The sequence below is a fragment of the Polypterus senegalus genome, chromosome 18 (genome assembly GCF_016835505.1).
Source record: "Polypterus senegalus isolate Bchr_013 chromosome 18, ASM1683550v1, whole genome shotgun sequence".
Taxonomy (NCBI): Eukaryota; Metazoa; Chordata; class Cladistia; order Polypteriformes; family Polypteridae; genus Polypterus; species Polypterus senegalus.
Genome location: NC_053171.1, coordinates 69,209,627 through 69,236,501, shown reverse-complemented (window position 1 = coordinate 69,236,501; position 26,875 = coordinate 69,209,627). Strand labels below are relative to the sequence as shown.

General features: G+C 41.5%; 1 protein-coding gene across 1 annotated transcript in view; it reads left to right on the top strand.

The window, feature by feature from the left end:
* LOC120518304 (formin-like) overlaps positions 1-26,875 on the top strand; it is a 509,433-nt gene that overhangs the window by 126,714 nt on the left and 355,844 nt on the right. The window contains exon 5 of the mRNA XM_039741029.1: positions 8,686-8,827. Within this exon, the coding sequence (XP_039596963.1) occupies positions 8,686-8,827 (142 nt within the window). The remainder of the gene's footprint in view (positions 1-8,685; positions 8,828-26,875) is intronic.

Genomic DNA, 26,875 nt, shown 5'->3' with positions numbered 1-26,875 from the left:
TTTCCAGGTTTTGTTATGCAGCATGTTCATATTTGAATTTGTATAATTTTGAAAGGATATATTTTTATGGAGAGCAGAATCTTTTGGGATATTTAAAATCTAAGTTTATTTTTATATAAATTTACATAAGAGTAAAGAAATTTGAATGTTTGTTCTTTTAAGTTATTTAAGGTTTGAGTTGATTTATTCACGAATAATATTCCTGTCTGTTTTTACCATTCCTACCAAAGATATTTCTGTCGACTAAATAAAAATTCCTTCTATTTAAAATTTAAATAGAACTTGAACAAATACGATAGTTCATAATATCCACGCAGACTTGCACGTAAGAGCGGGAGTTATCCGTTTTAACAAGCAGCGTATTGCACTGATATGAAATAGCTGTGTGTGTATATATGTAGATATGTATGTATATGTATATATATGTTTATATATGTGTGTGTGTATGTATATATATAAACTGCTCAAAAAAATTAAAGGAACACTTTGAAAACACATCAGATCTCAATGGGAAAAAGAAATCCTCCTGGATATCTATACTGATATAGACTGAGTAATGTGTTAGGAACGAAAGGATGCCACATTGTTTGATGGAAATGAAAATGATCAACCTACAGAGCCCTTAATTCAAAGACGCCCCAAAAATCAGAGTGAAAAAATTATGTGGCAGGCTAGTCCATTTTGCTAAAATTTAATTGCAGCAACTCAAAATTGTACGCAGCACTTTGTATTGCCCCTTTGTTCTTGTATACATGCCTGACAACATCGGTGCATGCTTCTAATGAGATGACCGATGGTGTTGTGGGGGATCTCCTCCCAGATCTGGACCAGGGTATCACTGAGCTCCTGGACAGTCTGAGGTGCAACCTGTTGACATTGGATGGACCAAAACACAATGTCCCAGAGGTGTTCTATTGGATTTAGGTCAGGAAAGTGTGGTGGCCAGTCAATGGTATCAATTCCTTCATCCTCCAGGAACTGCCTGCATACTCTCACCACATGAGGCCAGGAATTGTCGTGCACCAGGAGCCACTGTACCAACATTGGGTCTGACAATGGGTCCAAGGATTTCATCCTGATACCTAATGGCAGCCAAGGTGCCTTTGTCAAGCTTGTAGCGGTCTGTGTGACCCTCCATGGATATGCCTCCCCAGACAATCATTAACCCACCACCAAACTGCTCATGCTGAATGATGTTACAGACAGCATAATGTTCTCCATGGCTTCTCCAGACCCTTTCACTTCTGTCACGTGCTCAGGGTGAACCTGCTCTCATCTGTAAAAAGCACAGGGCACCAGTGGTGCATCTGCCAATTCTGGTATTCTATGGCTTATGCCAATCAAGCTGCATGCTGCTGGGCAGTGAGCTCAGGGCCCATTAGAGGACATGGGGCCCTTGGGTCACCCTCATGAAGTCTTTCTGGTTGTTTGGTCAGAGACATTCACACCAGTGGCCTGCTGGAGGTCATTTTGTAGGGCTCTGGCAGTGCTCATCCTGTTCCTCCTTGCCCAAAGGAGCAGATACTGGTCCTGTTGATGGGTTATGGACCTTCTATGGCCCTCTCCAGCTCTCCTAGAGTAACTGCTTGTCTCCTAGAATCTCCTCCATGCCCTTGAGACTGTGCAGGGAGACACAGCAAACCTTCTGGCAATGACACGTATTGATGTGCCATCCTGGAGAAGTTGGACTACCTGTGCATCCTCTGTAGGGTCCAGGTATCGCCTCATGCTACCAGTAGTAACACTGACTGTAGCCAAATGCAAAACTAGTGAAGAAACAGTCAGAAAAGATGAGGAGGGAAAAATGTCAGTGGCCTCCACCTGTTAAACCATTCCTGTTTTGGGGGTCATCTCATTGTTGCCCCTCTAGTGCATCTGTTGTTAATTTCATTAACACCACAGCAGCTGAAACTGATTAACAACCCCCTCTGCTACTTAACTGACCAGATTAATATCCCATAAGTTTTATTGACTTTATGCTATACTCTGATTAAAAAGTGTTCCTTTAATTCTTTTGAGCAGTATATATGTGTGTGTATGTATGTATGTGTGTATGTATATGTATGTGTATATATGTAGATATATATATGTATGTATATATGTGTATGTGTATATATGTGTATATGTATAGATATGTATATATATATGTTTATGTGTGTGTGTGTGTATATATATATATATATATATATATATATGACAGCAACACTCATCACTCACAACAGTGACAAAACAATTACATTGACAATCATGTTACGTTATTTTCAAAATGTTTCCTTTTCTTTTCATTGCTTCTTCAACACACTACTTCCCTTTCTGCGCTGGTATTTTGCTAGTATACATATATATATATAAATATATATATATATATATATATATATATATACATATCTACATATATATACACACATACATATACACACATATATGTGTGTGTGTGTATATATATATTTATATACCTGTATATGTGTGTGTGTGTGTATATATGTATGTGTGCATGTGTATATTGTCACAAAAGCCACGATGGGACAAAGCAAAGTTTGGAGCAGCCACCCATATAATTTGTTTTCCTGGCTGCAAATTGTCTTTTCAAATGATAGCACTGCTGTGCACAAAACCGAGTCCAATACAGGGAAAAGGAGGAGGTTTTTAAAGGGGAAGACAGGAAGTGAGATCATAGAGGTTGGGCTCATTGAGGTCTTCAGCTATTGGTTCGAGCCCGGACGTGACATCACAGGGGCCGGAGCCGGCTCGGTCCCAGAAGTGACGTCAAGAGAGCCAGGCGGAATCCCCCGGGAATGGCCTGCAGGGAAGGAAGAAAAAGAGTCAGTGCACTCTGCCACATCCTGGTATGTCTCAGAATTGTCCTTACCCGAGCCGTTTAGCTGCCTCCCATGCGCACGTGTGTGACTATATATATATATATATATATATATATATATATATATATATATATATATATATATATATAAATAGTTTTACTGTCAAATAATGCAAAGAGTACGCGACACGTCTTTCGCCCTAATTCTGGGCTCATCAGGCGTACACACTCACTGCAACCCCCTCTCAGGAATCGAATCTCGGACGACAATGCTAGAGGTGAAGCCTCTTGCGTTGCACCACAGCGTGTGGTTTGTTTATTTGACAGTATGTAGATCGGGGTATATATTGCAAAATACCTGTGCTTCGCAGCAGAGAAGTAGTATGTTAAAGAAGTTATGAAAAAGAAAAGGGAACATTTTAAAAATAACGTAACATGATTGTCAATGTAATTGTTTTGTGACTGTTATGAGTGTTGCTGTCATCAAGCATTTGATTATCATTATTTCTTTCAATCAGATTCGGATTTGGAGGATGTGTTGTGTTCAAGTTACATTCCATGTTTGTCAACCGTAGTAAAGATAACAGGTTTCATTCATCAATTCCTTTCTTACTGCATCAATAAACAGCTCGTCTTCCTCTTTATTTGAGGCATCACACACTGCATGCACAGGTTTTTTTTACACTGTCTTCCTTTAGCTGGACATTGACTTTTTCCACCGTGTGCTTTGTTTCCGCAGTAGCTGCACTTATGAATATGCTTGTATGCGTCACTCGCTTTATATTCTTTTGCTGCCTTCTCAATTGTGTAATGCGTTTTTGTTCTGCGCTCTTTGGAGCTGTTGCTTTTTGTCTGCGTACTGCATTCACAGTCAGTTCTCATGAGCTGCTCGGAGTACATGCATCGAAGGTTCTTAGCTGTGCTTGTGCTATTTTGTGCGATGTTTTGATGTTAGCTCAGACACGGCAATGTGTCTTCGCATTAAATTTAAAGTTAAGCTTTACACCTTGCTTTCCTATTCGTTTGCATAAGCGCAGTCCTTCACCAGCAAGTTTAACTCCGTTACAGCAATTTTAACTCCATTACAAAGTGATTCAAAGTCTTGATTATACCCCACTTCTTCTCATTAAACTTGCATCTCGCGAATATCATATTCGTCGTAGGCATGACAAATGCTAGCGGCAGCGTGTCTATAAAATTAATTTAAACTTACGGTTTACACAGTGCTTTGTTTCCGCAGTAGCTGCACTTATGAATATGCTTGTATGCGTCACTTGCTTCATATTCTTTTGCTGCCTTCTCAATTGTGTAATGCATTTTTTGTTCAGTGCTCTTTGGAGCTCTTCCTTGTTCTCTGTGTACTGCATTCACAGTCAGTTCACGTGAGCTGTTCGGTGTACATGCATCGAAGGTTCTCAGCTGTGCTTGTGCTATCTCATGCGATGTCCACAGCTTTATTTAATGTTAGCTAAGACCCGGCATTTAAAAGTTTCTCTCTCAGTTTCGCTAAGTTTGTGCCAAACACCACCCTGACCATCTCATCTTTGTCTGCATAAGCACAGCCCTTCACCTGTGAATATTTAGCGTCAGTGTTTCTATTGGCTCCTCCTTGAACCGTCACCTTATCGTGGTGGAGGGGTTTGCGTGTCCCAATGATCCTAGGAGCTATGTTGTCCGGGGCTTTATGCCCCTGGTAGGGCCACCCAAGGCAAACTGGTCCTAGGTGAGGGATGAGACAAAGAGCGGTTCAACAAACCTCCAATGAAGAGCAAACCTTGGACGACGTTTTCCCTTGCCCGACGCTGGTCACCGGGCCCCTCTGGAGCCAGGCCTGGAGGTGGGGCTCGATGGCGGCGCCTGGTGGCCGGGCCTGCACCCATGGGCTCGCCGGGCACAGCCCGAAGAGGTAACGTGGGTCCTCCTCCCCATGGGCTCACCACATATGGGAGGGGCCAAGGAGGTTGGGTGCAGTGTGAGTTGGGTGGTGGCCGGCGGGACCTTGGCGGTCTGATCCTCGGCTACAGAAACTGGCTCTTGGGACGTGGAATGTCACCTGTCTGAAGGGGAAGGAGCCTGAGCTAGTGCGCGAGGTCGAGAGGCTCCGGCTAGATATAGTCGGACTCACCTCGACGCACAGCTTGGACTCTGGAACCAATCTCTTGAGAGGGGCTTGACTCTCTACCACTCTGGAGTTGCCCCCGGTGAGAGGCGCCGAGCAGGTGTGGGCATACTTATTGCCCCCACTGGAGCCTGTGCATTGGGGTTTACCCCGTGGACGAGGGTGGCCTCCCTCCGCCTTCGGGTGGGGAAGGGTCCTGACTGTTGTTTGTGCGTATGCGCCAACAGCAGTTTGGAGTATCCACCCTTTTTGGAGTCTCTGGAGGGGTTGCTAGAGGGCATACCTTCTGGGATTCCCTCGTTTTGCTGGGAGACTTCAATGCCCACGTGGGCAATGACAGTGAGACCTGGAAGGGCGTGATTGGGAGGAATGGCCCCGATCTGAACCCGAGCGGTGTTTTGTTATTGGACTTCTGTGCTCGCCATGGATTGTCCATAACGAACACCATGTTCAAGCATAAGGGTGTTCATATGTGCACTTGGCACCAGGACACCCTAGGCCTCAGGTCGATGATCGACTTTGTGGTCGTGTGTCGGACTTGCGCCATATGTCTTGGACACTCGGGTGAAGAGAGGGGCGGAGCTGTCAACTGATCACCACCTGGTGGTGAGTTGGCTTCGATGGTGGGGGAAGATGCCGGTCAGACCTGGTAGGCCCAAACGTGTTGTGAGGGTCTGCTGGGAACGGCTGGCAGAGTCCCCTGTCAGAAGTAGCTTCAACTCCCACCTCCGCAGAACTTCAACCACGCCCCGAGGGAGGTGGGGACATTGAGTCCAATGGGCCATGTTCCGTGCCTCTATTGTTGAGGCGGCTGACCGGAGCTGTGGCCGCAAGGTGGTCGGTGCCTGTCGTGGCGGCAATCCCCAACCCGCTGGTGGACACCGCGTGAGGGATGCCGTCAAGCTGAAGAAGGAGTCCTATAGGACTTTTTGTCCTGTGGGTCTCTGGAGGCAGCTGATAGGTACCGCAGGCCAAGCGAACGCGCTTCGTTGTTGCTGAGGCAAAACTCGGGCATGGGAGGAGTTTGGAGAGGCCATGGAGAACACTTTGGACGGCTTCGAGGAGATTCTGGTCCACCGTCCGCGCCTCAGGAGGGGAAGCAGTGCAGTGTCAACACCGTATATGGTGGGGATGGTGCGCTGACTGCTGACGCGTTGTGGTCGGTGGGAGGAGTACTTCAAGACCTCCTCAATCCCACTAACATGCCTTCCACGAGGAAGCAGAGCCTGGGGACTCTGAGGTGGGCTCTCCCATCTCTGGGACTGAAGTCACCGAGGTGGTCAAAAACTCCTTGGTGGCAGGGCCCCGGGTGGATGAGATACGCCGGAGTTCCTTAAGGCTCTGGATGTTGTAGGACTGTCTTGGTTGACACGCCTCTGCAACATCGCATGGACATCGGGACAGTGCCTCTGGATTGGCAGACGGGGTGGTGGTCCCCTCTTTAAAAGGGGACCGGAGGGTGTGTTCCAACTATAGAGGGATCACACTCCTCAGCCTCCCTGGAAAAGTCTATTCGGGGTTCTGGAGAGGAGGGTCCGCCGGATAGTCAACCTCGGATTCAGGAGGAACAGTGTGGTTTTCGCCCTGGTCGCTGAACAGTGGACCAGCTCTTCACCCTTAGCAGAGTCCTGAGGGTGCATGGGAGTTTGCCCGACCGGTCTACATGTGTTTTGTGGACTTGGAAAAGGCATTCGACCGTGTCCCTCGGGAATCCTGTGGGGGTGCTCCGGGAGTATGGGGTACCGGACCCCTGATAAGAGCTGTTCGGTCTCTGTACAACCGTGTCAGAGCTTGGTCCGCATTGCCGCAGTAAGTCGAGCCCGCTTCCAGTGAGAGTTGGACTCCGCCAGGGCTGCCCTTTGTCACCATTCTGTTCATAACTTTATGGACAGAATTTCTAGGCGCAGCCAGGGTGTTGAAGGGGTCCGGTTTGGTGGACTCAGGATTGGGTCACTGCTTTTGCAGATGATGTTGTCCTGTTTGCTTCATCAGGCCGTGATCTTCAGCTCTCTGGATCGGTTCGCAGCTGAGTGTGAAGCGGCTGGGATGAGAATCAGCACCTCCAAATCCGAGAGCATGGTCCTCAGCCGGAAAAGGGTGGAGGCCCTCTCAGGGTTGGGGAGAGATCCTGCCCCAAGTGGAGGAGTTCAAGTATCTCGGGGTCTTGTTCACGAGTGAGGGAAGAATGGAGCGTGAGATCGACAGGCGGATCGGTGCGGCATCCGCAGTGATGCGGGCTCTGCATCGGTCTGTCGTGGTGAAAAAGCTCTCAATTTACCAGTCGATCTACGCTCCTACCCTCACCTATGGTCATGAGCTATGGGTAGTGACCGAAAGAACGAGATCGCGAATACGAGCGGCTGAAATGAGTTTCCTCCGCAGGGTGTCTGGGCTTTCCCTTAAAGATAGGGTGAGAAGCTCAGTCATCCGGGAGGGGCTCAGAGTAGAGCTGCGGCTCCTCCGCATCGAGAGGAGTCAGATTAGGTGGCTCGGGCATCTGATCAGGATGCCTCCTGGACGCCTCCCTGGTGAGGTGTTCCGGCACGCCCAACCGGGAGGAGGCCCCGGGAAGACCCAGGACACGCTGGAGGGACTATGTCTCCGGCTGGCCTGGGAACGCCTTGGAATTCTCCCGGAAGAGCTGGAAGAAGTGGCCAGGGAGAGGGAAGTCTGGGCGCTGCTACCTCCGCGACCCGACCTCGGATAAGTGGAAGAGGATGGATGGATGGATGTTTCTATTGGATTGCCGCTGACAGACGGCCTTATATGGGCAGGCACTCAATTACGTGGGAGGCGTGATGATGAGGGACGCAACAACCGAGCTGCAGGCTATGGCCGGTATTTGTGTACATAAGCAGGTTCCAGTTATGACCGTTATGTGTAGAATTTCGAAGTGAAACCTGCCTAACGTTTGTAAGTAAGCTGTAAGGAATGAGCCTGCCAAATTTCAGCCTTCTACCTACACAGGAAGTTGGAGAATTAGTGATGAGTGAGTGAGTGAGTGAGTGAGTGAGTGGTGAGTGAGTGAGTGAGTGGGTCAGTCAGTCAGTCAGTCAGTCAGTCAGTGAGGGCTTTGCCTTTTATTAGTATAGAAGATTCCTGGTACTATTTTTCTTGGGGTAAGGATACTTTTTCTATTCACTTCTGTGAGTTCTCACATAAACACTCAAGTAAATCAAAAAAAAAAAACAACCAAATGGCACACAATATTACTGTGATTTTACCTTTTGAGTGGAAACTACTCTCTGTGAGGAGTGAAAGGTTGTTTCAGAAGACAAGTACTGAGGTAGTGCCCACATTTGGTTTTCTATAAAAATTGCTGAATCTTATAATACTGGTGTTTCTTATTTAAAAATGACATGCATAAGCTATTTTACAATGTGTGTATAATCACAAGACGTGGATCAATACTCGACAACTGTTTTGGCTTGAAAAGACATATTCGGTAAGGCTTTTGTTTTTTGGCTATACCCGTGCCTCATTAGTTGCAATTTAAAAAGCCAGTGAGGGCAAGATATTTTTTAAAACTGAAAGAAAATGCTGCACTATGGAACACAAGTTTGCATTATACAGTAAATGCATGTACACAGTGTTTTGACTTCAACTTGTAAAGTACCGAACTTATCCTTTAAGCTTGGGAATTAAGTAAAATTGAAACTTTTTAAGTATCAGCTTCTGACTTGCGTGGAAAAATTAATAGAACTGTAGTCGTTACTGTTTTGAATGCCACTTTTCTGTCTTTTTACAGTGAAAGTTCAGTATGGGGGTCTCTAGAAGAGCCTAGAATTCAAGACACCAAAGAGTTTGAGGATCTGTTCTCTAAAGCTGCTGTGCAACAAAAGAAGAAGCCCCTGTCTGAATCATATGAAAAGAAGGCAAAAGCTAAAAAGGTTGGTCACTGACTACTGGTGTCTCTCAAAGTTTTAGTGGAGATTTGGATACGGAGTTTTAAAACTTTTTTTCTCTTAAATAATCAACTTTAAGAAATTTGGTACATGTAAAGGTCCTGCCAAAGGGTCCTTGATAGCGGAAGAATAAATATGGGGGAATTGTCATGAGGAATGAAGAGGAAGAAAAAACATTTCTAAAAATACTAGAACTTGAAGAAGCAGGAAGTAGCAAAGGCAATACATTGTTGATCAAATAAAACCAAGGTTAAAAAAACTGAGAAAAGGTTATGAGAAAAAATTAGTTTCTTGAGCAGGAAAACATAATGTGTAAGAACAGCTTGCTTAAATACTTGTTTACCCCTGCAGTTCTGGGGCTTCATGTACAATCGTACAAACTCCACACAGGGAGCAACTCCTTACTATGAGACAGCAGCACTATTGTTGCATCACCTTGTGCCTAATACATTGAATAGCATATTACATTAAATGTGGCCTTTTTAGGAATTTAGGAAAAATAACCTTTATTTGAGATTTATTTTAGTAATATAGTGCATCTGTTGAGGGGCATATATCACCCCTTAAACTCTGCTAAATGTCAGTAAATACCTCACGTTTTTAATCTATACATGGTTACTGGTAGGAAGTGATGAGGAGTGGCTAAATACCCAAACACAAAAGTTTTAAGTCAATTTAAGAGATATAAAGGAACCTGACGTAGCACTTGCTGCATGCGCAGTTTTATAAATCTGATTTGCTTTGTGCATATGCCGATTTTACCTTTTGAGCATTATCAATACCGGTATTTTAGTATGGAATCTAAGCAAGGCTTTTATACATAAGGCTCCTGGTGTTCAAGCGGTTGACAGTTGAAAACATGTGCTGCCTATTCTCTGGTTAAAATGAGATTTGTGGGTACACGCAGCTAATATGCACACTCTAGTCTATCAACCTGTCTGTTTTCCAAGCCCACTGTCATTTATAGTATCATGGGGGGGAGGGGCTTAGCCTGAGAGCATCAGGTGCAAGATTGTAACCAGGTCTGGACTAGGGGCAAGGTTCAATCAGCTTTACATACATAGTTAAACTAGACCAGTTTAGATTCACCAGTTGATCAAGGATACACAAGTTTAAGGCACAGAAGGAAATCATAATATAAAATTATAAATCCCAGAAAGAAGGTGCTAGGAATTGAACCATGGTCCTAGGATTTGTGGAGCTGTAGGACTAATTAGTGTGCCCTAATGCCTTGTATGTTGTAATGAATCACTCATTTAACAGTGTTGGTTTACTTCAAAAACCTGGAAACAGTAATGTCATGTAATTACAATAATTTTCTTTTCAGTTGGTCAACTAAAAGGGATGATGATTCTACACATCACTGCTCAGTTAAATAAAAACACTGCTGTGCCGTATTTCAGTGAAAGCAACAGTTATAAATCCCCGTATGAAGTGTGTTTAAAGTGATCATTAACAGGAAAATTGACCTGATAGTGATTTAGCTGCAAGTTCCAGCTATCTTTTGTACCTCTTTATTATTTTTGTGGGATCCTATCAGTAATACATATAAAAATTTGCATTATGAAAATGCTCATTTACACAGAGTATTATTTACAAAGAGTATTAGAAAATCAAGTTGTTAAATGCCTTTTAAATATTAAATTGTCATAAAAAATAGAAGGTTTCCACTGAGTGTGAATTTCTATGCAGTATGATAACCAAAAGCTTAATGTCTGCATTCACTAGGTGTCATTTTTCTTGTTTGTATTATATGAAGATCCTTTCTGATAAAATATTTCATTATAATGGAAATGTTGTTATAACTAATATGGAGAAAATGCATATACTACTATCATCAGGGTCACCATCTCTAATGGCAACAGCACACGGACAGCTCTGTAGCTAATTGTGCTAATCGCTGGAGATTTTAACCATGTAAGGCTGGACAAAACATTATCTGCCTTCTCCCAGTATGTGGATTGTAACACTCGGGGAAACAGGACTATTGACCTACTATATGCAAACGTTAAAGACGCATACAGCGCCACCCCACTGCCTGCGCTTGGGAAAGCAGATCATAACCTGGTTCTGCTTCAGCCTCAATACAAACCAAGAGTGAGGGCGCTACCTACAACCACACGCTCATTCAGGAAGTGGTCCCCTGAGGCAGAGCAGGCTCTGAGAGACTGCTTTGGAACTACAGAGTGGGATATATTGCTTGGGTCACATAGTGAGAACATTGAAGAGGCTGTTGAATGCACAACTGATTACATCAACTTCTGTATGGACATTGTAGTTCCAGTAAGAACAGTATGCTGCTATGCTAACAACAAGCCATGGATTACAAGTGACATCAAGGGCCTTTTGAACCAGAAGAAAAGGGCTTTTAAAGGTGGTGATAAGCATGAGCTGAAGTGTGCAGAAGGAACTCCGAGTCCAGCTCAGGGCGCGAAAGAGCAGTACAGGAGAAAGCTGGAGCAGAAGTTGCAGAACAACAGTATGAAGGAAGTGTGGGATGGGATGAAGATTATCACTGGCTGCAGCTCGAAGCGGGGTGCCGCCATCGAGACAGACGTGGAGAGAGCAAACCAAATGAACAACTTCTTTAATAGGTTTGATCACAGTAACCCACTCTCACCTCGGAGTACTGCATCCTCCAACCATCCTTCTGCTGATACCAGCATAGGTGAGACATCCCCACCCACAATTACAGCAGCCCAGGTGAGCAGAGAGCTGAAAAGACTTTGTGCCAGCAAAGCAGCGGGTCCAGATGGTGTATCGCCACGATTGCTGAAGGCCTGTGCGTTGGAACTGGGGAGTCCTCTACAGCGCATCTTCAACCTGAGCCTGGAACAGGGAGAGTCCCAGGCTTTGGAAAACATCTTGTATCACTCCTGTCCCAAAGGTATCACGTCCTAGTGAGCTGAATGACTTCCGGCCTGTTGCTCTGACGCCACATCTGATGAAGACCATGGAGCGGCTGCTGCTTCACCACCTGAGGCCACAGGTCCGTCACGCCCTCGACCCTCTGCAGTTCGCATACCAGGAGAAGGTGGGAGCAGAGGATGCCATCATCTATATGCTTCATCGATCCCTCTCCCACCTGGACAGAGGCAGTGGTGCTGTAAGAATTATGTTTTGGACTTCTCTAGCGCCTTCAACACCATCCAACCTCTGCTCCTTAGGGATAAGCTGACTGAGATGGGAGTAGATTCACACCTTGTGGCATGGATTGTGGACTATCTTACAGACAGACCTCAATATGTGCGTCTTGGGAACTGCAGGTCTGACATTGTGTGCAGCAATACAGGGCACGCAGGGGACTGTACTTTCTCCGGTCCTGTTCAATCTATATACATCAGACTTCCAATATGACTCGAGTCCTGCCATGTGCAAAAGTTGCTGATGACACTGCTATTGTGGGCTGCATCAGGAGTGGGCAGGAGGAGGAGTACAGAAAGTTAATCAAAGACTTTGTTAAATGGTGCGACTCAAACCACTTACACCTTAACACCAGCAAGACCAAGGAGCTGGTGGTGGATTTTAGGAGGCCTAGGCCCCTCATGGACCCTGTGATCATCAGAGGTGACTGTGTGCAGAGGGTGCAGACCTTTAAATATCTGGGAGTGCAGCTGGATGACAAATTGGACTGGACTGCCAATACTGATGCTCTATGTAAGAAAGGTCAGAGCAGACTATACTTTCTGAGAAGGTTGGCATCCTTCAACATCTGCAGTAAGATGCTGCAGATGTTCTACCAGACGGTTGTGGTGAGTGCCCTCTTCTACGCGGTGGTGTGCTGGGGTGGCAGCATAAAGATGAAAGACGCCTCACGCCTGGACAAACTTGTTAAGAAGGCAGGCTCCATTGTATGATTAAAGTTGGACAGTTTAACATCTGTGGCAGAGCGACGGGCACTAAGCAAACTCCTGTCAATCATGAATATTCCACTGCATCCACTTAACAGTGTCATTTCCAGGCAGAGGAGTAGCTTCAGAGTCAGACTTTTGTCACTGTCCTGCTCCACTGACAGACTGAGGAGATCGTTCCTCCCCCACACTATGCGACTCTTCAATTCCACCCGGGGGAGTAAATGCGAACATTAATTTTATTTTAATTCTTTTCATTTTTATTACTATTTAATTTAATATTGTTTCTTTGTATCAGTATACTGCTGCTGGATTATGTGAATTTCCCCTTGGGATTAATAAAGTATCTATCTATGGATTATGTGAATTCCCCCTTGGGATTAATAAAGTATCTATCTATCTATCTATCTAGCTAGCTGCTCTGGTGCATCTGGCAAACAGTAAACAAAGAGCAAAGTAATTGGTTGTCCTTTGCAGGATCGGGCTTACCACATAAAATGCTTGTCTCATGGTGTTTAGAACATTTAACACCAGGCTTTGATGTGCTCTTCATTACACTTCATGTACAAACTGTGTGTATGCACAATAATGTGTACACTCATTTCAATGCACATTTTGAGATGTATAAAAATTAAACTTGCCGTAAAGCCATACAAATTTTCACGGCAGCCTCCCCACCTTGTGTATACAAGTTTCTGCCTGGTTTTGCAAACTGGCGGCACCCAGAATCAAAGCAGTATTACCGTTTCTTTGTAGTTGATTTATCAAATATATTGAAATTAATATTGCAAACTTAAGGCACATAATTGTAATCATTCTGTAACAATATAATGGTGCATGCAATGGCCAAACTATTACAAATACCTTAGCTGCTTTATCATTGTTATTGTCAGTGCATCAGTATTTTAACCCATTGTATCTGTGTGGTGAATCACACGCTGTACAGCAGCTGATTGGAAATTCCTGAAGAACATTTATTGTACATACTGCCTCGGGTAAGCCACCAGCGTCTGCATGAATTCCACTCAGCCATGCACACAGACTTATTTGAACTTCTCCATTCATCAAACACTTCAGAGTTTTATCTGCACGGACCTCGATGCTCAGAAACAGTTTTATTCCAAGAACTATAAGTGCACTTGATCAGTCCAAGTGCTCCAGGTAGAACTGTTTGTAATTATAATTAAAATTACTTCACCGTAAACTTGCACTGCAACTTTAATATTGCAAAACCTGAGCCACTTTGTGAACAATTTGCCCTATATTTACATGTACAGGTGCTGGTCATAAAATTAGAATATCATGACAAAGTTGATTTATTTCAGTAATTCCATTCAAAAAGTGAAACTTGTATATTAGATTCATTCATTACACAGACTGATGTATTTCAGATGTTTATTTCTTTTAATTTTGATGATTATAACTGACAACTGATGAAAGACCCAAATTCAGTATCTCAGAAAATTAGAATATTGTGAAAAGGTTCAATATTGAAGACACCTGGTGCCACTCTCTAATCAGCTAATTAACTCAAAACACCTGGAAAAGCTTTTAAATGGTCTCTCAGTCTAGTTCTGTAGGCTACACAATCATGGGGAAGACTGCTGACTTAACAGTTATCCAAAAGACGACCATTGACACCTTGCACAAGGAGGGCAAGACACAAAAGGTCATTGCTAAAGAGGCTGGCTGTTCACAGAGCTCTGTGTCCAAGCACATTAATAGAGAGGCGAAGGGAAGGACAAGATGTGGTAGAAAAAAGTGTACAAGCAATAGGGATAACTGCACCCTGGAGAGTGAAACAAAACCCATTGAAAACTGTGGGGGAGATTCACAAAGAGTGGACTGCAGCTGGAGTCAGTGCTTCAAGAACCACCACGCACAGACGTATGTAAGATATGGGTTTCAGATGTCGCATTCCTTGTGTCAAGCCACTCTTGAACAAGAGACAGCATCAGAAGCGTCTCGCCTGGGCTAAAGACAAAAAGGACTGGACTGCTGCTGAGTGGTCCAAAGTTATGTTCTCTGATGAAAGTAAATTTTGCATTTCCTTTGGAAATCAAGGTCCCAGAGTCTGGAGAAAGAGAGGAGAGGCACAGAATCCACGTTGATTGAGGTCCAGTGTAAAGTTTCCACAGTCAGTGATGGTTTGGGGTGCCATGTCATCTGCTCGTGTTGGTCTATTGTGTTTTCTGAGGTCCAAAGTCAATGCAGTCGTCTACCAGGATGTTTTAGAGCACTTCATGCTTCCTGCTGCTGACAAACTTTATGGAGATGCAGATTTAATTTTCCAACAGGACCTGGCACCTGCACACAGTGCCAAAGCTACCAGTACCTTGTTTTAGGACCATGGTATCCCTGTTCTTGATTGGCCAGCAAACTCGCCTGACCTTAATCCCATAGAAAATCTATGGGGTATTGTAAAGAGGAAGATGCAATACGCCAGACTCAACAATTCAGAAGAGCTGAAGGTCACTATCAGAGCAACATGGGCTCTAATAACACCTGAGCAGTGCCACAGACTGATCGACTCCATGCCGCGCCGCATTGCTTCAGTAATCCAGGCCAAAGGAGCCCCAACTAAATATTGAGTGCTGTACATGCTCATACTTTTCATGTTCATACCTTTCAGTTGGCCAACATTTCTAAAAATCCTTTTTTTGCATTGGTCTTAATTGATATTCTAATTTTCCGAGATACTGAATTTGGGACTTTCATTAGTTGTTAGTTATAATCATCAAAATTAAAAGAAATAAACATTTGAAATACATCAGTCTGTATGTAATGAATGAATCTAATATAGAAGTTTCACTTTTTGAATGGAATTACTGAAATAAATCAACTTTGTCATGATATTCTAATTTTATGACCAGCACCTGTATATTGTTCTTTTGCTTTCATACTATATATTTTTCATTGTTTTTTTATCGTTTGATTATTATTGTTATATTATTTTATAGGAAAATAAGTTTATGAAAGATTTGTGTATTGAATCTCATTGTATCATACAATGACAATAAAGGAATTCGATTCAGTTCAGTAGAAGAGGTTGTGTATTTAAAGATGATGATGACTGGCTTCTAGTTGATTTAGATTTCCAAGAGCTATCCTCTTGTCGCTGAGTGCTTTTAGAATATTAGGATGTATACTTGATGTAATTTCTATGATGAAATGCATTAAAGTATGTATATTACATTTTACAGATAAATTGCTAACTTCATTGAAATAATTTATACTGTTAATAATTAAACATGTGGTGGTGCAGTGGTAGCTATGAGCTGGCACCTTGTCCAGGGATTGTTCCTGCCTTGCGTTGTATTTGTCTTGGGACTGGTGCAACCCTGTTCCTTAAATGTTTTGAAGAATCAGTGTTCTAATCTTACAGCTGGTTTTACATTTATTACAGAGCTTATATTGTAACAATTGATTACGTGGATAAATAAAATTTAAGAATCAGCGTTCTAAGCTTACAGCTGGTTTTACATTTATTACAGACCTTATATTGTAGCGATTGAGTATTTGGAGAAATAAAGTAGAAGGACAGAAATTGGGGTTGGTACTTTTGATAGACAAGGTACTGCTGCAGTAAATTATTTCATTGAGGATCGCACGCGTCCCAGCAAGCACCTTACGGGATGCAGGAATGATGCCTGGACGGGGAAGGCAAGAACAATACCTGGACGGGGAAGGCAAGAACAATCCCTGGATGGGGCACCAGCTCATCACTACCGCTGTGCCACTGTGCCCCCATGTTTAATACATGCTTTAATGCATTTAATTGTGAAAATGTCATCAAGTTTACATCTTAGTATTCTAAAATGTTCAGAGAGCTGTAACATCATAAATATAGTGTATTCTGTGTGGTGATCAGTGCTTGCATGCTCCTGTCTGTGAAAGAGAAAACCCATTTAAGAAGCACGTAATGATTCACACACATAGAATACATGGAATACGAAGCATTTAACATGCTACTTCAGTTACAATGGGATTTGAGAAACTAGAAAATTAAACATCTATTTTAAGATGATTTTGACATTCTACTGTAATGACAAAATAAAATACAAGATTAAACTGGAAATTTCAAGATTAAAGTTGACATTTCAACTTTATTTTCTTCACTGTGTCCCTATTTTTTTTTTCTTTTCTTTGTGCCGTAATACACTCAGGCAATGGGGTATGACTTGCATTTTCATGTCGTCCACTTCTTTTTATTTCGGGCACTGTGCGACTTTCTGAACTTGAACTTTTGAGTGTCATTCTATGAAGTTCCTTGGTTTGCTTATACCACTGCCCAAGCCATCAAAAAGTACGTTTTTCCTTGCCTCCACTTCACTGAGTAGGACCTCCACTTCGCATTTGTTGAAATTCGTCTTTTTTATACATTCATTTGACATTGTCTTTTAACAAAACAATCAACTGAAAGGACTATTTATATTGATTTACATATTCAAATATGTGAAATTTTGGGATTAGTTAGGGTGGGGTGGTGGGCGCATCTACAAGTGTTGCATTTCACGTTGATCCGGAATTATCGCGTAGAAGTGCGTGGAAGTTGGCTTACAAACGGTTTTGTGCATCTGAATTTTTTATGCATATGCACATTTCCACTTTACTCTGTATGTCATGTTTTAGTGTGACTTTTACGCACAGTGTTATACATGAGGCCCCTGGTCTGTCACAGCAGTGATTCCAAGCTGCTAGTATTCTTCTAATCTGAAGGTGAGAGCTAAAACAGGACGATTGCCCCCATGTCATGGTTCCTATCTTGTGTGCTTCAGTGCTGAAGTAACAACTTCTGTCTTGAATGAAATCTTGAGACTGTACCTGCCTTCACTGTACAGTAATAAAGTAGCTGTATTTTCCTTTGAAGCCTGGACTCATCTTCCTGTCTTTTGTGCTACTCTGTGACCCAAGCTTGACAATACCTGTATAAAATACAGCATCTTTTAAACTTCAAAAAATATTTTATTTGAAAATGAAACGTTATATGTAACTATTTTTTAATGGAAATAGTGGTATGAATTCAGAATGAAAATGAGACATTAGATATAACTTTTTCTTTGTAGAAATACAGGTATGAATACAGAACAACACAGTATCTACACACAACACAACTACCCAAGTGAACTCTTGGTGGAGCACTGACTCAGAATTCTGCTATTAGTACGATGTCACGCCTATACACTCTTGCAAAGACTGTCCAAGACTAGAAATTTTGCAACAGACTATCATTTTCTTTTGTCTAACAAGAAAAAGACAGCCTGTTGCAGGATTCCCAAGACTCAGGAAGGCACGTCATTAAGTATTTTTTGCATCGCATTACTATCTTTGGTGGCCATTTTTGTTTGAAAACTGTTCATTATACTGAAACTTACATTTTGTTAAAACAAAATCCAGTAAACATGATTTTGTAAGAACACTTGTCGGGGCCCACAAAAAGTATTTGTTCTGAAAATTTTGTTACTTTGGTATTTGCTATAACAGGATTTATGTATATACACACATATACACACACACTGTTAAATAATATGCTTTTACGAGTGTCTTCATTTTTGACAGACAACACAAGTTGCAGCAGGTGGAAAAGCAGAATCTCAGACAGATGGCAGAAAAGCACCCACAAACAACTCCTGTATTTAATGCAAATTTAGTCCATCCATCCATCCATTATCCAACCCGCTATATCCTAAACACAGGGTCACAGGGGTCTGCTGGAGCCAATCCCAGCCAATACAGGGCACAAGGCAAGAAACAAACCCTGGGCAGGTTGCCAGCCCACCGCAGTGCAAATTAATTTTTTTCTGAAAAAAACAACAAAATAATCACCCTTCCCCCACAGTATTTAAATTAGCCTTTGTGAGAAAAAACAGATGTTTACTATTTAATAGCATGTCTTTAAGAACCTAATGCATTGTGCTTCCAATAAAATTAGCATTTTAACTGTGGTCAGATGACAGTACACAGATATGGAATCGTGCATAATAAATTATAACTGCAAATAGTGTTCAGTTTCCTCTTGTTCATGCTGTACTGATTTTGTTAGTGTCATAAGTGGTAATGTTGTCTTTTATTTGAATATTTCTTTAATGTGGTAATTTTTTCCTACTACAAATACTGCAGTGCAATGTCCCACTTGCTTTCTTATACTACTGTTTTTTAGTTCCTTTCATAGAAGGCTATACTGCTAATTGATATGCAAGACAAAAGAAACTGCATATTACCCTTTATATCTGGATATCACTTTCACATTCTTTTCTTGCTTTGCAGACTTTTACTGGTTTTTCTTAGCTAGAATGTTTTTAAAAATATATTTTTTCATTTATACCTTCTGTTATTTTCTTCTGGGAGTCTCATCCTGCAATTTTGTTTTTGTTTTTTGTTTTGAGTGTTTTTTTTTTTTTTCTTTTTGGTTAACACTTTTATTGTTGTTAAATATATTCTTTAAAGATGTGATGATATTTTGCTTTAGTCTGCTTAGCTTCTTGTTAATTGTATTAAGTAACTTACAGTCCTCAGATATTCTGATATAGCACAGACAGTATTATCATGGAGGTGACCCAGGAAATGAGTCATTGTCAGAAAGTCAAAGATAAGATCAAAACTCATAAGACAAAACTAAGAACCTGTTTCAAGATAGATGCCAAAAATGAATATCAAAGTAAAAGCTATGTTCAAAATGCCCAAAACAACACGATTATAACAAGCTCAAGAATCTTCTAGTATATCCACAAACACAACAATTGCATGCCATATCTGGAGTGCTGCTGAAGTCAGTGGCATGACTTCCAGGGACACATGACATGCAAGAAGACCTTGTGATCTAGTTATTGTGGACCAAAATGGTAGCGTCTTTCAAACAAAATACTGTTGTGAGCATGGTATGGCATCCCATTGCTCTCCATCCATTAAGGCAGTGTGCACCAAGGTTTATTCTCCTTTCCTTCTCTTTCATTGAATTTACTTTTTTTTAAGTGTCTTTTTGGCAGTTATAAATTCTAATTGTTGACAAATCAAATTTAAATTTCCTCACCATTTATAGTGTATTACACCCTTTGTAAAGAAAGAAACAAATTTCCCTCTGGATAATAAAGTCTCCCTTTACCTAAACCTAAATATGCTTTGGGGGATTGTCCTTTGACACTAACTGTCACCTGTGTTCCTTGAACATACCAGACACAGTTATTCATATGTTTTGTTGCTACCCTTCTTTGTCCGGTTTTTGGTGAATGTGTCTGATTTATTTTTGCATCTGTTCTGTCCTAGTGATGTGTTATACAGATGTATTGTCATTGGCATAATGGAACCCCTGTAGTGTTTCTTGGCACACTTCTGTTGCATGACTCCTTGGTTGAACGTCCTCACTGTTAGTGTTCCAAAGAGAGTATGTGCAGAATTGTTCATAATGGTACACAGTTTTGTGCTGCCAGCTTTGTCCAGGTGAGAATCAGCCTTTTGGATCAGAAATCTCCTGATTCCCTTACCCTTTCCATTTGGAAGTCTTCTGTTTTTTAATTTGACCTTTTTGGAGAACTCTGCAGCGAGGATCAATGACATATCTGGGTATTATTTTGATAAATAGTCCTATATGACTATATGATACAGCCGAGCATAGGGTATTTATATTAATACCTTTTAAACTGGCTTATAGTGCCCTTAATAATGTTCAGGAGAAAGAAACATTTTTCCTCGATTTAGCCCTTTGATCCACAGTTTTTCATTACAAATCAGACAACTCAGATGTGATTAAAGTGCACACTGCAGATTTTAATTTAATATTTTTTGCATACATTTTGGTCATCTTATAGAAATGACAACACTTTTTATACATGGTCCCCACATTTCAGGACACCATCATGTTTACTTGGATTTGTTTTGTTTTATATAGTATATTTGAAAAATGTTCAGTGGTTCATACTTGTTCTCACAGAGTAGTGTATCTCCGTAATATAATGTTATTTGCTTTAGGACCTTAAAACTCATTTTATTTAAATTATTTTATTGTGTACTTTTTCCTGCAATGATTTATTATATATAGTCCCTCTGAAAGAAATTGGTGATGGAAAGAGCACTCCCAGGTTAGTGTCATTGTTAACCACTTAAAACAGGTGCAACTTTAGCAAACAGTACTACAGTAGTAATATCACCAATGTGACTGTGGAGAGGACGCTGGCGCACGCATGTTGCTGCTGCTTTTCCCTGTTATCGACACTTTTCTTTAAAATTTGCGTTAAACTTAAACTTTTTGGAATTGTTCACGTTCTTTTTATTGTACTGTATGTATAGTTCATGGATGCAACTGACTCGAACTGTGTTGATTTGGATTTACTTTTATGGACTTTGCCTTGACTGGGTTTGCAGACTCTGTGACAACCGAATCTTTCTGTGGCACACTGGACGAGCCCTATGGACATTTCTTTGCACCGTGACGATCGATGAGCCGGGGATGGCCTGTCTTCTTGATTATAATTTATACACTGGATTGCTCTCAATTCCTTCTATATGTGCTTAATGATTAAGAAATGATCTGAGGTTTACACCCAGCTGGATGTGGCTCTGGGCGATCCCGTCTGTAATACCCAGCGTTATATTATGTGGCTGTATGTTGGAACCTCCGAATTTTGGTATCTTCATGTGCATTTTGTAATATCTCCTACTATGCTTTTTCTGCTGCTTGCCACTCATCTGTGCCACCCCATCCTCCCGTCTCACCTTCTACACTGTGCTGTGCTGCTTCTCTGCTACTATCAGATACGTATTGCTCTCTACTATGCTAAAATACTGATGTGACAAACTCCTTCATATTAAACAGTTGGTCCAGAGCAAATGGTCAGGCTGGAATTTCCTAAAAGACAATGGTATTGTGCGGCGCCCGAAATATTTACATCACGGGTCAGGTTGCCGGGCTGTGAATAAAAAGTTTACTGGCAGTATTTGCTCAGGAATATGCCGTTCTACTCATGGCTTTGGAAATAGGAGTGTCAGTGTGCAAAATTTGCAATATGTTAAAATAAACTCTGGTCATAGATCTGTGCACAACGAACCCACATCGGCTAATTTTGCATTGTTTAACTCAAGATCTCTTAATGGCAAAGCACTGGTGCTGTCAGAATTCATTACAGACTCAAACCTTGACTTGCTATGCTTAACAGAAAGTTGGCAAAAACCAAATGACTTTACATCTCTCACGGAGGTGACTCCACCCGGATACATTGACTTCACGGAGCCTCGCAGCTCAAGGCAAGGCGGAGGAGTTGTAGTAATCGCTAGATCGAAGTTAAACATCAGAAGAATCCCCATTGACAGTCCATTGTCTTTCGAGTGTGTGACTCTTAACCTAATAACAAAATCTGGTCCTGTCTCACTTATTGTTGTCTATCGTCTCCCGAAATACAATGTGTCTTACTACTTGTAAACTGAGAAATTAACTCCTATCCTTACTGGACTGTTTTGACTTGGTGCAGCATTTTGATTTTCCCACCCACTCTGGTGGTCATATACTGGACCTGATTTGCACATCTGGATTATTTGTCGGCAACACTTATAGTAGTGATTTGGGACTCAGACCTTAAAGCAGTGCTTTTCACTGTCTCATTACCCCTCCCTCCTCTTACCTGTAAACGTCAAATTTCTTTCCAAAACATTAAAAATTTCTGTCCCTCTGTTCTTGCTGGATCCATTTCTGATGTTTTTCTGTCTTCACTTATTCCATCAACACTAGATAGTCTTGTTGACCACTATAACTCAGCCCTTCATTCAGCACTTGATAAAACAGCTCCTTTAAAACATAAGGAGGTTTCCTTTAAGCGTTCAGCTCCATGGTATAATTAAGAGCTACGATCTATGAAAGCAACTGGCCAACGCCTTGAGAGAATGTCACGTAAGACTGGTCTCACTGTTCACATCCAGGCTTTCTCTAACCATCAAAGGGCTTACAGGGATGCACTAACTGCAGTCAAAAACACACATTATGGCAGAATAATAGAAAGTAGCCATGAAAACCAAAGGTTTTGTTCTCTGTAGTTAATAAATTACTTCAACCTGCATCTGGCCCAATTACCTGCTCTACTGAAGTCTGTGAAAAGTTCCTCCACTTTTTCTGCAATAAAATTAAAGATCTAAATAATTCAACTAACATAAATCCATCATCCATTTATATCCTTCCCTGTCTTCCCACTCCATCTGTCCTCCACCAGTGGTTCAAGTCCTATCTGACTGATAGGCAAGAGTTTGTTAGTCTTGGCAACAGCAGACCCTGCTCAGTGCCAGTCACACAAGGAGTTCCTCAGGGCTCTGTCCTTGGCCCTCTTCTGTATTTATATGCTTCCCCTTGGCCATATTATTCGTAGCTATGGACTGGGTTATAATTTTTATGCAGATGACACTCAACTCTATTTCAATGTTAAAAGTGAAACTGCATCAGAGTTTTCTCAGCTCCCTGAGCATGGGAAAGGCGTTATATAAATAAAATGTATTATTATTAATGTTTAATGTTTGAGTAACAAATCAAGAACAAAGGAAAATCCTTTTAGTGAATGACAGTAAACACCTTCAAAGTGTGAATTAGGGGAATATTTGTCAGGCACTGACTTGAATGATTGGATCAAAGGATCATTGTTTGACAGACATCTAAAGTCACTGCCAGTGAGGGAGGACAACACAGATAACCAAGATTGGGCAGTAGAAATTTTGATTTTGAACATCTACCAGCGTCTGAATAGATAGACACTAAACACACATATGTTGAACACAAGCCTAGCTTTGTGTTATTGCACTTTGATTTCTATGTGTTTAGACTCTGGCAATGGCATTTTTAAGAACATGCATCTTGTTTTAGTCCCCATTTATCTTTGCTCATAACAGTACTTTCATTTCCAAGCTTTGAATAAAGGCAGTGGAACCAAGGAAAGCAAGAACCATTTTGGATTGGCTGTACTCATCACATGGGCCAATCAGTGCTCGTAGAGTTTTTGCTCCACAAAGCCCATCTCAGCTGACATAATAAATGGTTGAACAGAAAATTAAAAGCCACACTATACAGTACAGTCCAACAGTTATAGTTTCAACCGCTTTCTCATGCCACTTTCACAAAGCAAAAGAAAACATATAACAATATGAAAGATTATCCCAGCGGCTGAAGAAGTTTGGAGATTTGAGAATTGATTAATGTTCAGCACAGACACTGATTCAACACAGTTGGCCACATCGCTACTTTTTTAAAAAGTTATCACTGCCAATAACAATACAGCCTCTCACTTGGTCGACTGGTTGCTGCTTATAACCTCAGTAATGAGATGTGTTGAGAGTAATAAGCTAGATGGAAAACCTTTAGCATGGTAGAGAAGGATAACCTGATCCTCAGAATGACAGGAGCCATGGAAACCTCTACTGTATGCTAGAGCACCTGACAAGGCAGTGTGTTTGGTCTTTATTTCAAGTGACTGAGTACTGATTGCATCCTAAGGGTAACTAGCTAATTTAGGCTATACCAATTTAAACATAATAACACAAAAACCCAATAATTAGGCACAATATTAACAGAAAACAGAAACAAGATCCTGAGGATGGTGACCTTCAGATTCATATTTGAAGACATCATGGAAAAAGAGAAATGCAGGTATGGTTATTTAGTTTAATAGCATCTCTTTAGCCATACCATAATACATTGAAGAGATCCTGTTGCTCCTCATATATGACAGGGCCGCCTAGTGCAATTTTTCAACAGGACAATGTATAACCACTCATGATTTCCATCTCCTGGGAGTGCCTATATGATATGTTCCCAGATCTTTTTCTGATGTGTGGGACAATTGGAGATTCTTACTACTCTCTACTGCACACCCTCTGTGGAATACTGTGTGGATGGCTGTGCCACTTGTACAACTACATTCTATGGACCATAGCCACTTTTATTACCAGTTATTTGGGTATTACACATAATTGTTGACACCCTTATATGGCCCTTACGTGGCTTTGCAATTATGTCTTGTTCATGTGCCACTTCTTTGGTAGTGTAGTTTTAATTGACATTAAATCAATTCCTTTGGGTGCAACAATTTCTTGTTGTTTCAATTTAAACAGTATTTTTTACATGCAAAAAAATTGGGGATGGGCAAGTTAATGTGTTATCACGTAAACACATTAATTAACACGACAATTATTTTCTTGTGCGTTGATGCAGTTATTGTTATTATTATTATTTTGAAAGCCTGAGTCTCTCTAGCGATCGATAAAGATCAGTGATCTTCTTGTTACAGCACTTTTTGATACGTTTTTGCTAGAAGGAAAGTTAGCTTTGTTGATTTGACCTTGTTTCCCTGCAAGTGCATGAGTAGTGAAGAGCAAACAGCTCCTAAAATGGCATGTGGAGAGATACCAAAGTGAATGCTCAAAAGAAAATAATCCATGGATGACTTTTTTTGTATTATCACTGAATCGGACTATGATTTGACAGACTCGATTTTGATGCAAGTGATCTGGAGATGTAGATCGAAAATGAAAGTGAGGTATTGGCATCAGCTGATCAGTCCTCAGCTGATGGTGGTGCTGAACATGTTCATGTAGCTGATGCAAATATGGCAACGTTTGCCTGGGAGGACAGACACAATGACAGGAGGTACAAACCATATTGTGTCTCACTGCAACTGGCACCCTCACGCACCTGTCACACAAAGACATCCAGCCCACCATGCGTTCCTGCTGAGCCGCCCCCTGCACAGCTGCTGCAAATAGGCGCCCACAAAAGACAGCAACAGATGTTTTGTTTGGAAGGTGCCTGTTATAATATTGTGATCATGGACTCTTGAGGGTAACTTATTTTTCTATAACAAACTAGATAAAACTTTAATGCCCTGGCAGTGGCAAATAGCTTTGGTTTTATATTTGATTTGATTACATAATGTTTAAGTTGAGATTTACATGAAGTATTTTAACTGCTACTATGTAAAGGGAATACTGCTGTTAAAAAGGAACTTATTTGTTTAAAGTGTTTGCAAACTACACGCAATACACTACTTTTGAGTTCATTATTGAATTTTGCACATAACAATGTGATTGTTGTGATTGTCTGCGAAATCCAGCCCACCTTAAATCCACTCGTACCTCTCCATCAGCATCTTTTGTCTTGTAAATATGTCGATAAGCCCAAGCAGCTAAAGTCACTTCAGTACACATGTACTTTGTGAGTATGCCCATGTCAATCAAACACAGGAAGCTCTACAGTTTACTTGCGACTTTATGCTGTAGGAAGATAAGTAAATAAATCAAGGTAAATGACATTCGATCTGACTTTTATATACAAAATACAGTTACTGCAAGGACTTTTCGGTATGTGAGTGACTCTCCATGCTAGTGTTTAGATCTGGACAGTGTATGTGCCCAAAAAAGAAGTCTAACTGCATTCTTGTACCATTGCTCGCGTACTGAAGTGTCAACAGGCATTTTTTGTGGCATTACACATGTAATTTGTGAGCATGCCCTTGTCGATCAAGTACAGGAAGCTTTGCGGTTTACCTGTGACTTTACGCTGTAGGAAGATAAGTAAATAAATCAAGGTAAATAACATTCAATCTAGCTTATATATGAGCAACATATCAATGTTTCTTATGTAAAGACAATCACAAAACATAATCACAAACAGGGCTTTGCACAATATGTTGGTGAGTCTGTAAGCCGTGCTGCTTCGTTGGAGGACAGGTGTGGGGCAGACTGACTGGCAGGATGATGCCCAACCTCTTGCTGCATCCAAATGGTGCCATCTTTCGCCTTTACGCCTGGTGCAGCTACGTTGTTCTTATATGTGAGTGGACGTTTCTTGTGGGGGATGGGGGGGGGGCTTCTGTTCTCTTTCTTTGATGTAGAACCCTTGTCCTCATCCGAGTTCACCACTGTTATAGAACCTCTTTATTTGAAAACTAACAGTGTCAGATCGGGGCGAGCTTGAACGTAACTGAAAGAATAAAACTGACTAAAAAAAAAACAAACAACCTTGACAAGTACCATACATTTACACCGACTTTTACAGATTCAGATCAAATGTATTTTTTTATTGTATAATAGCAACAATAAGAGCAGCTCAATACTCAAAACGTTTATTTTGAGATGCGGGGAGGCTTGAACCTGCGGCCTTTTGAGTAGGGGTCAGCAGTTCTTAACGCTGTACTACTACAGAAGTCGTGATATTGGA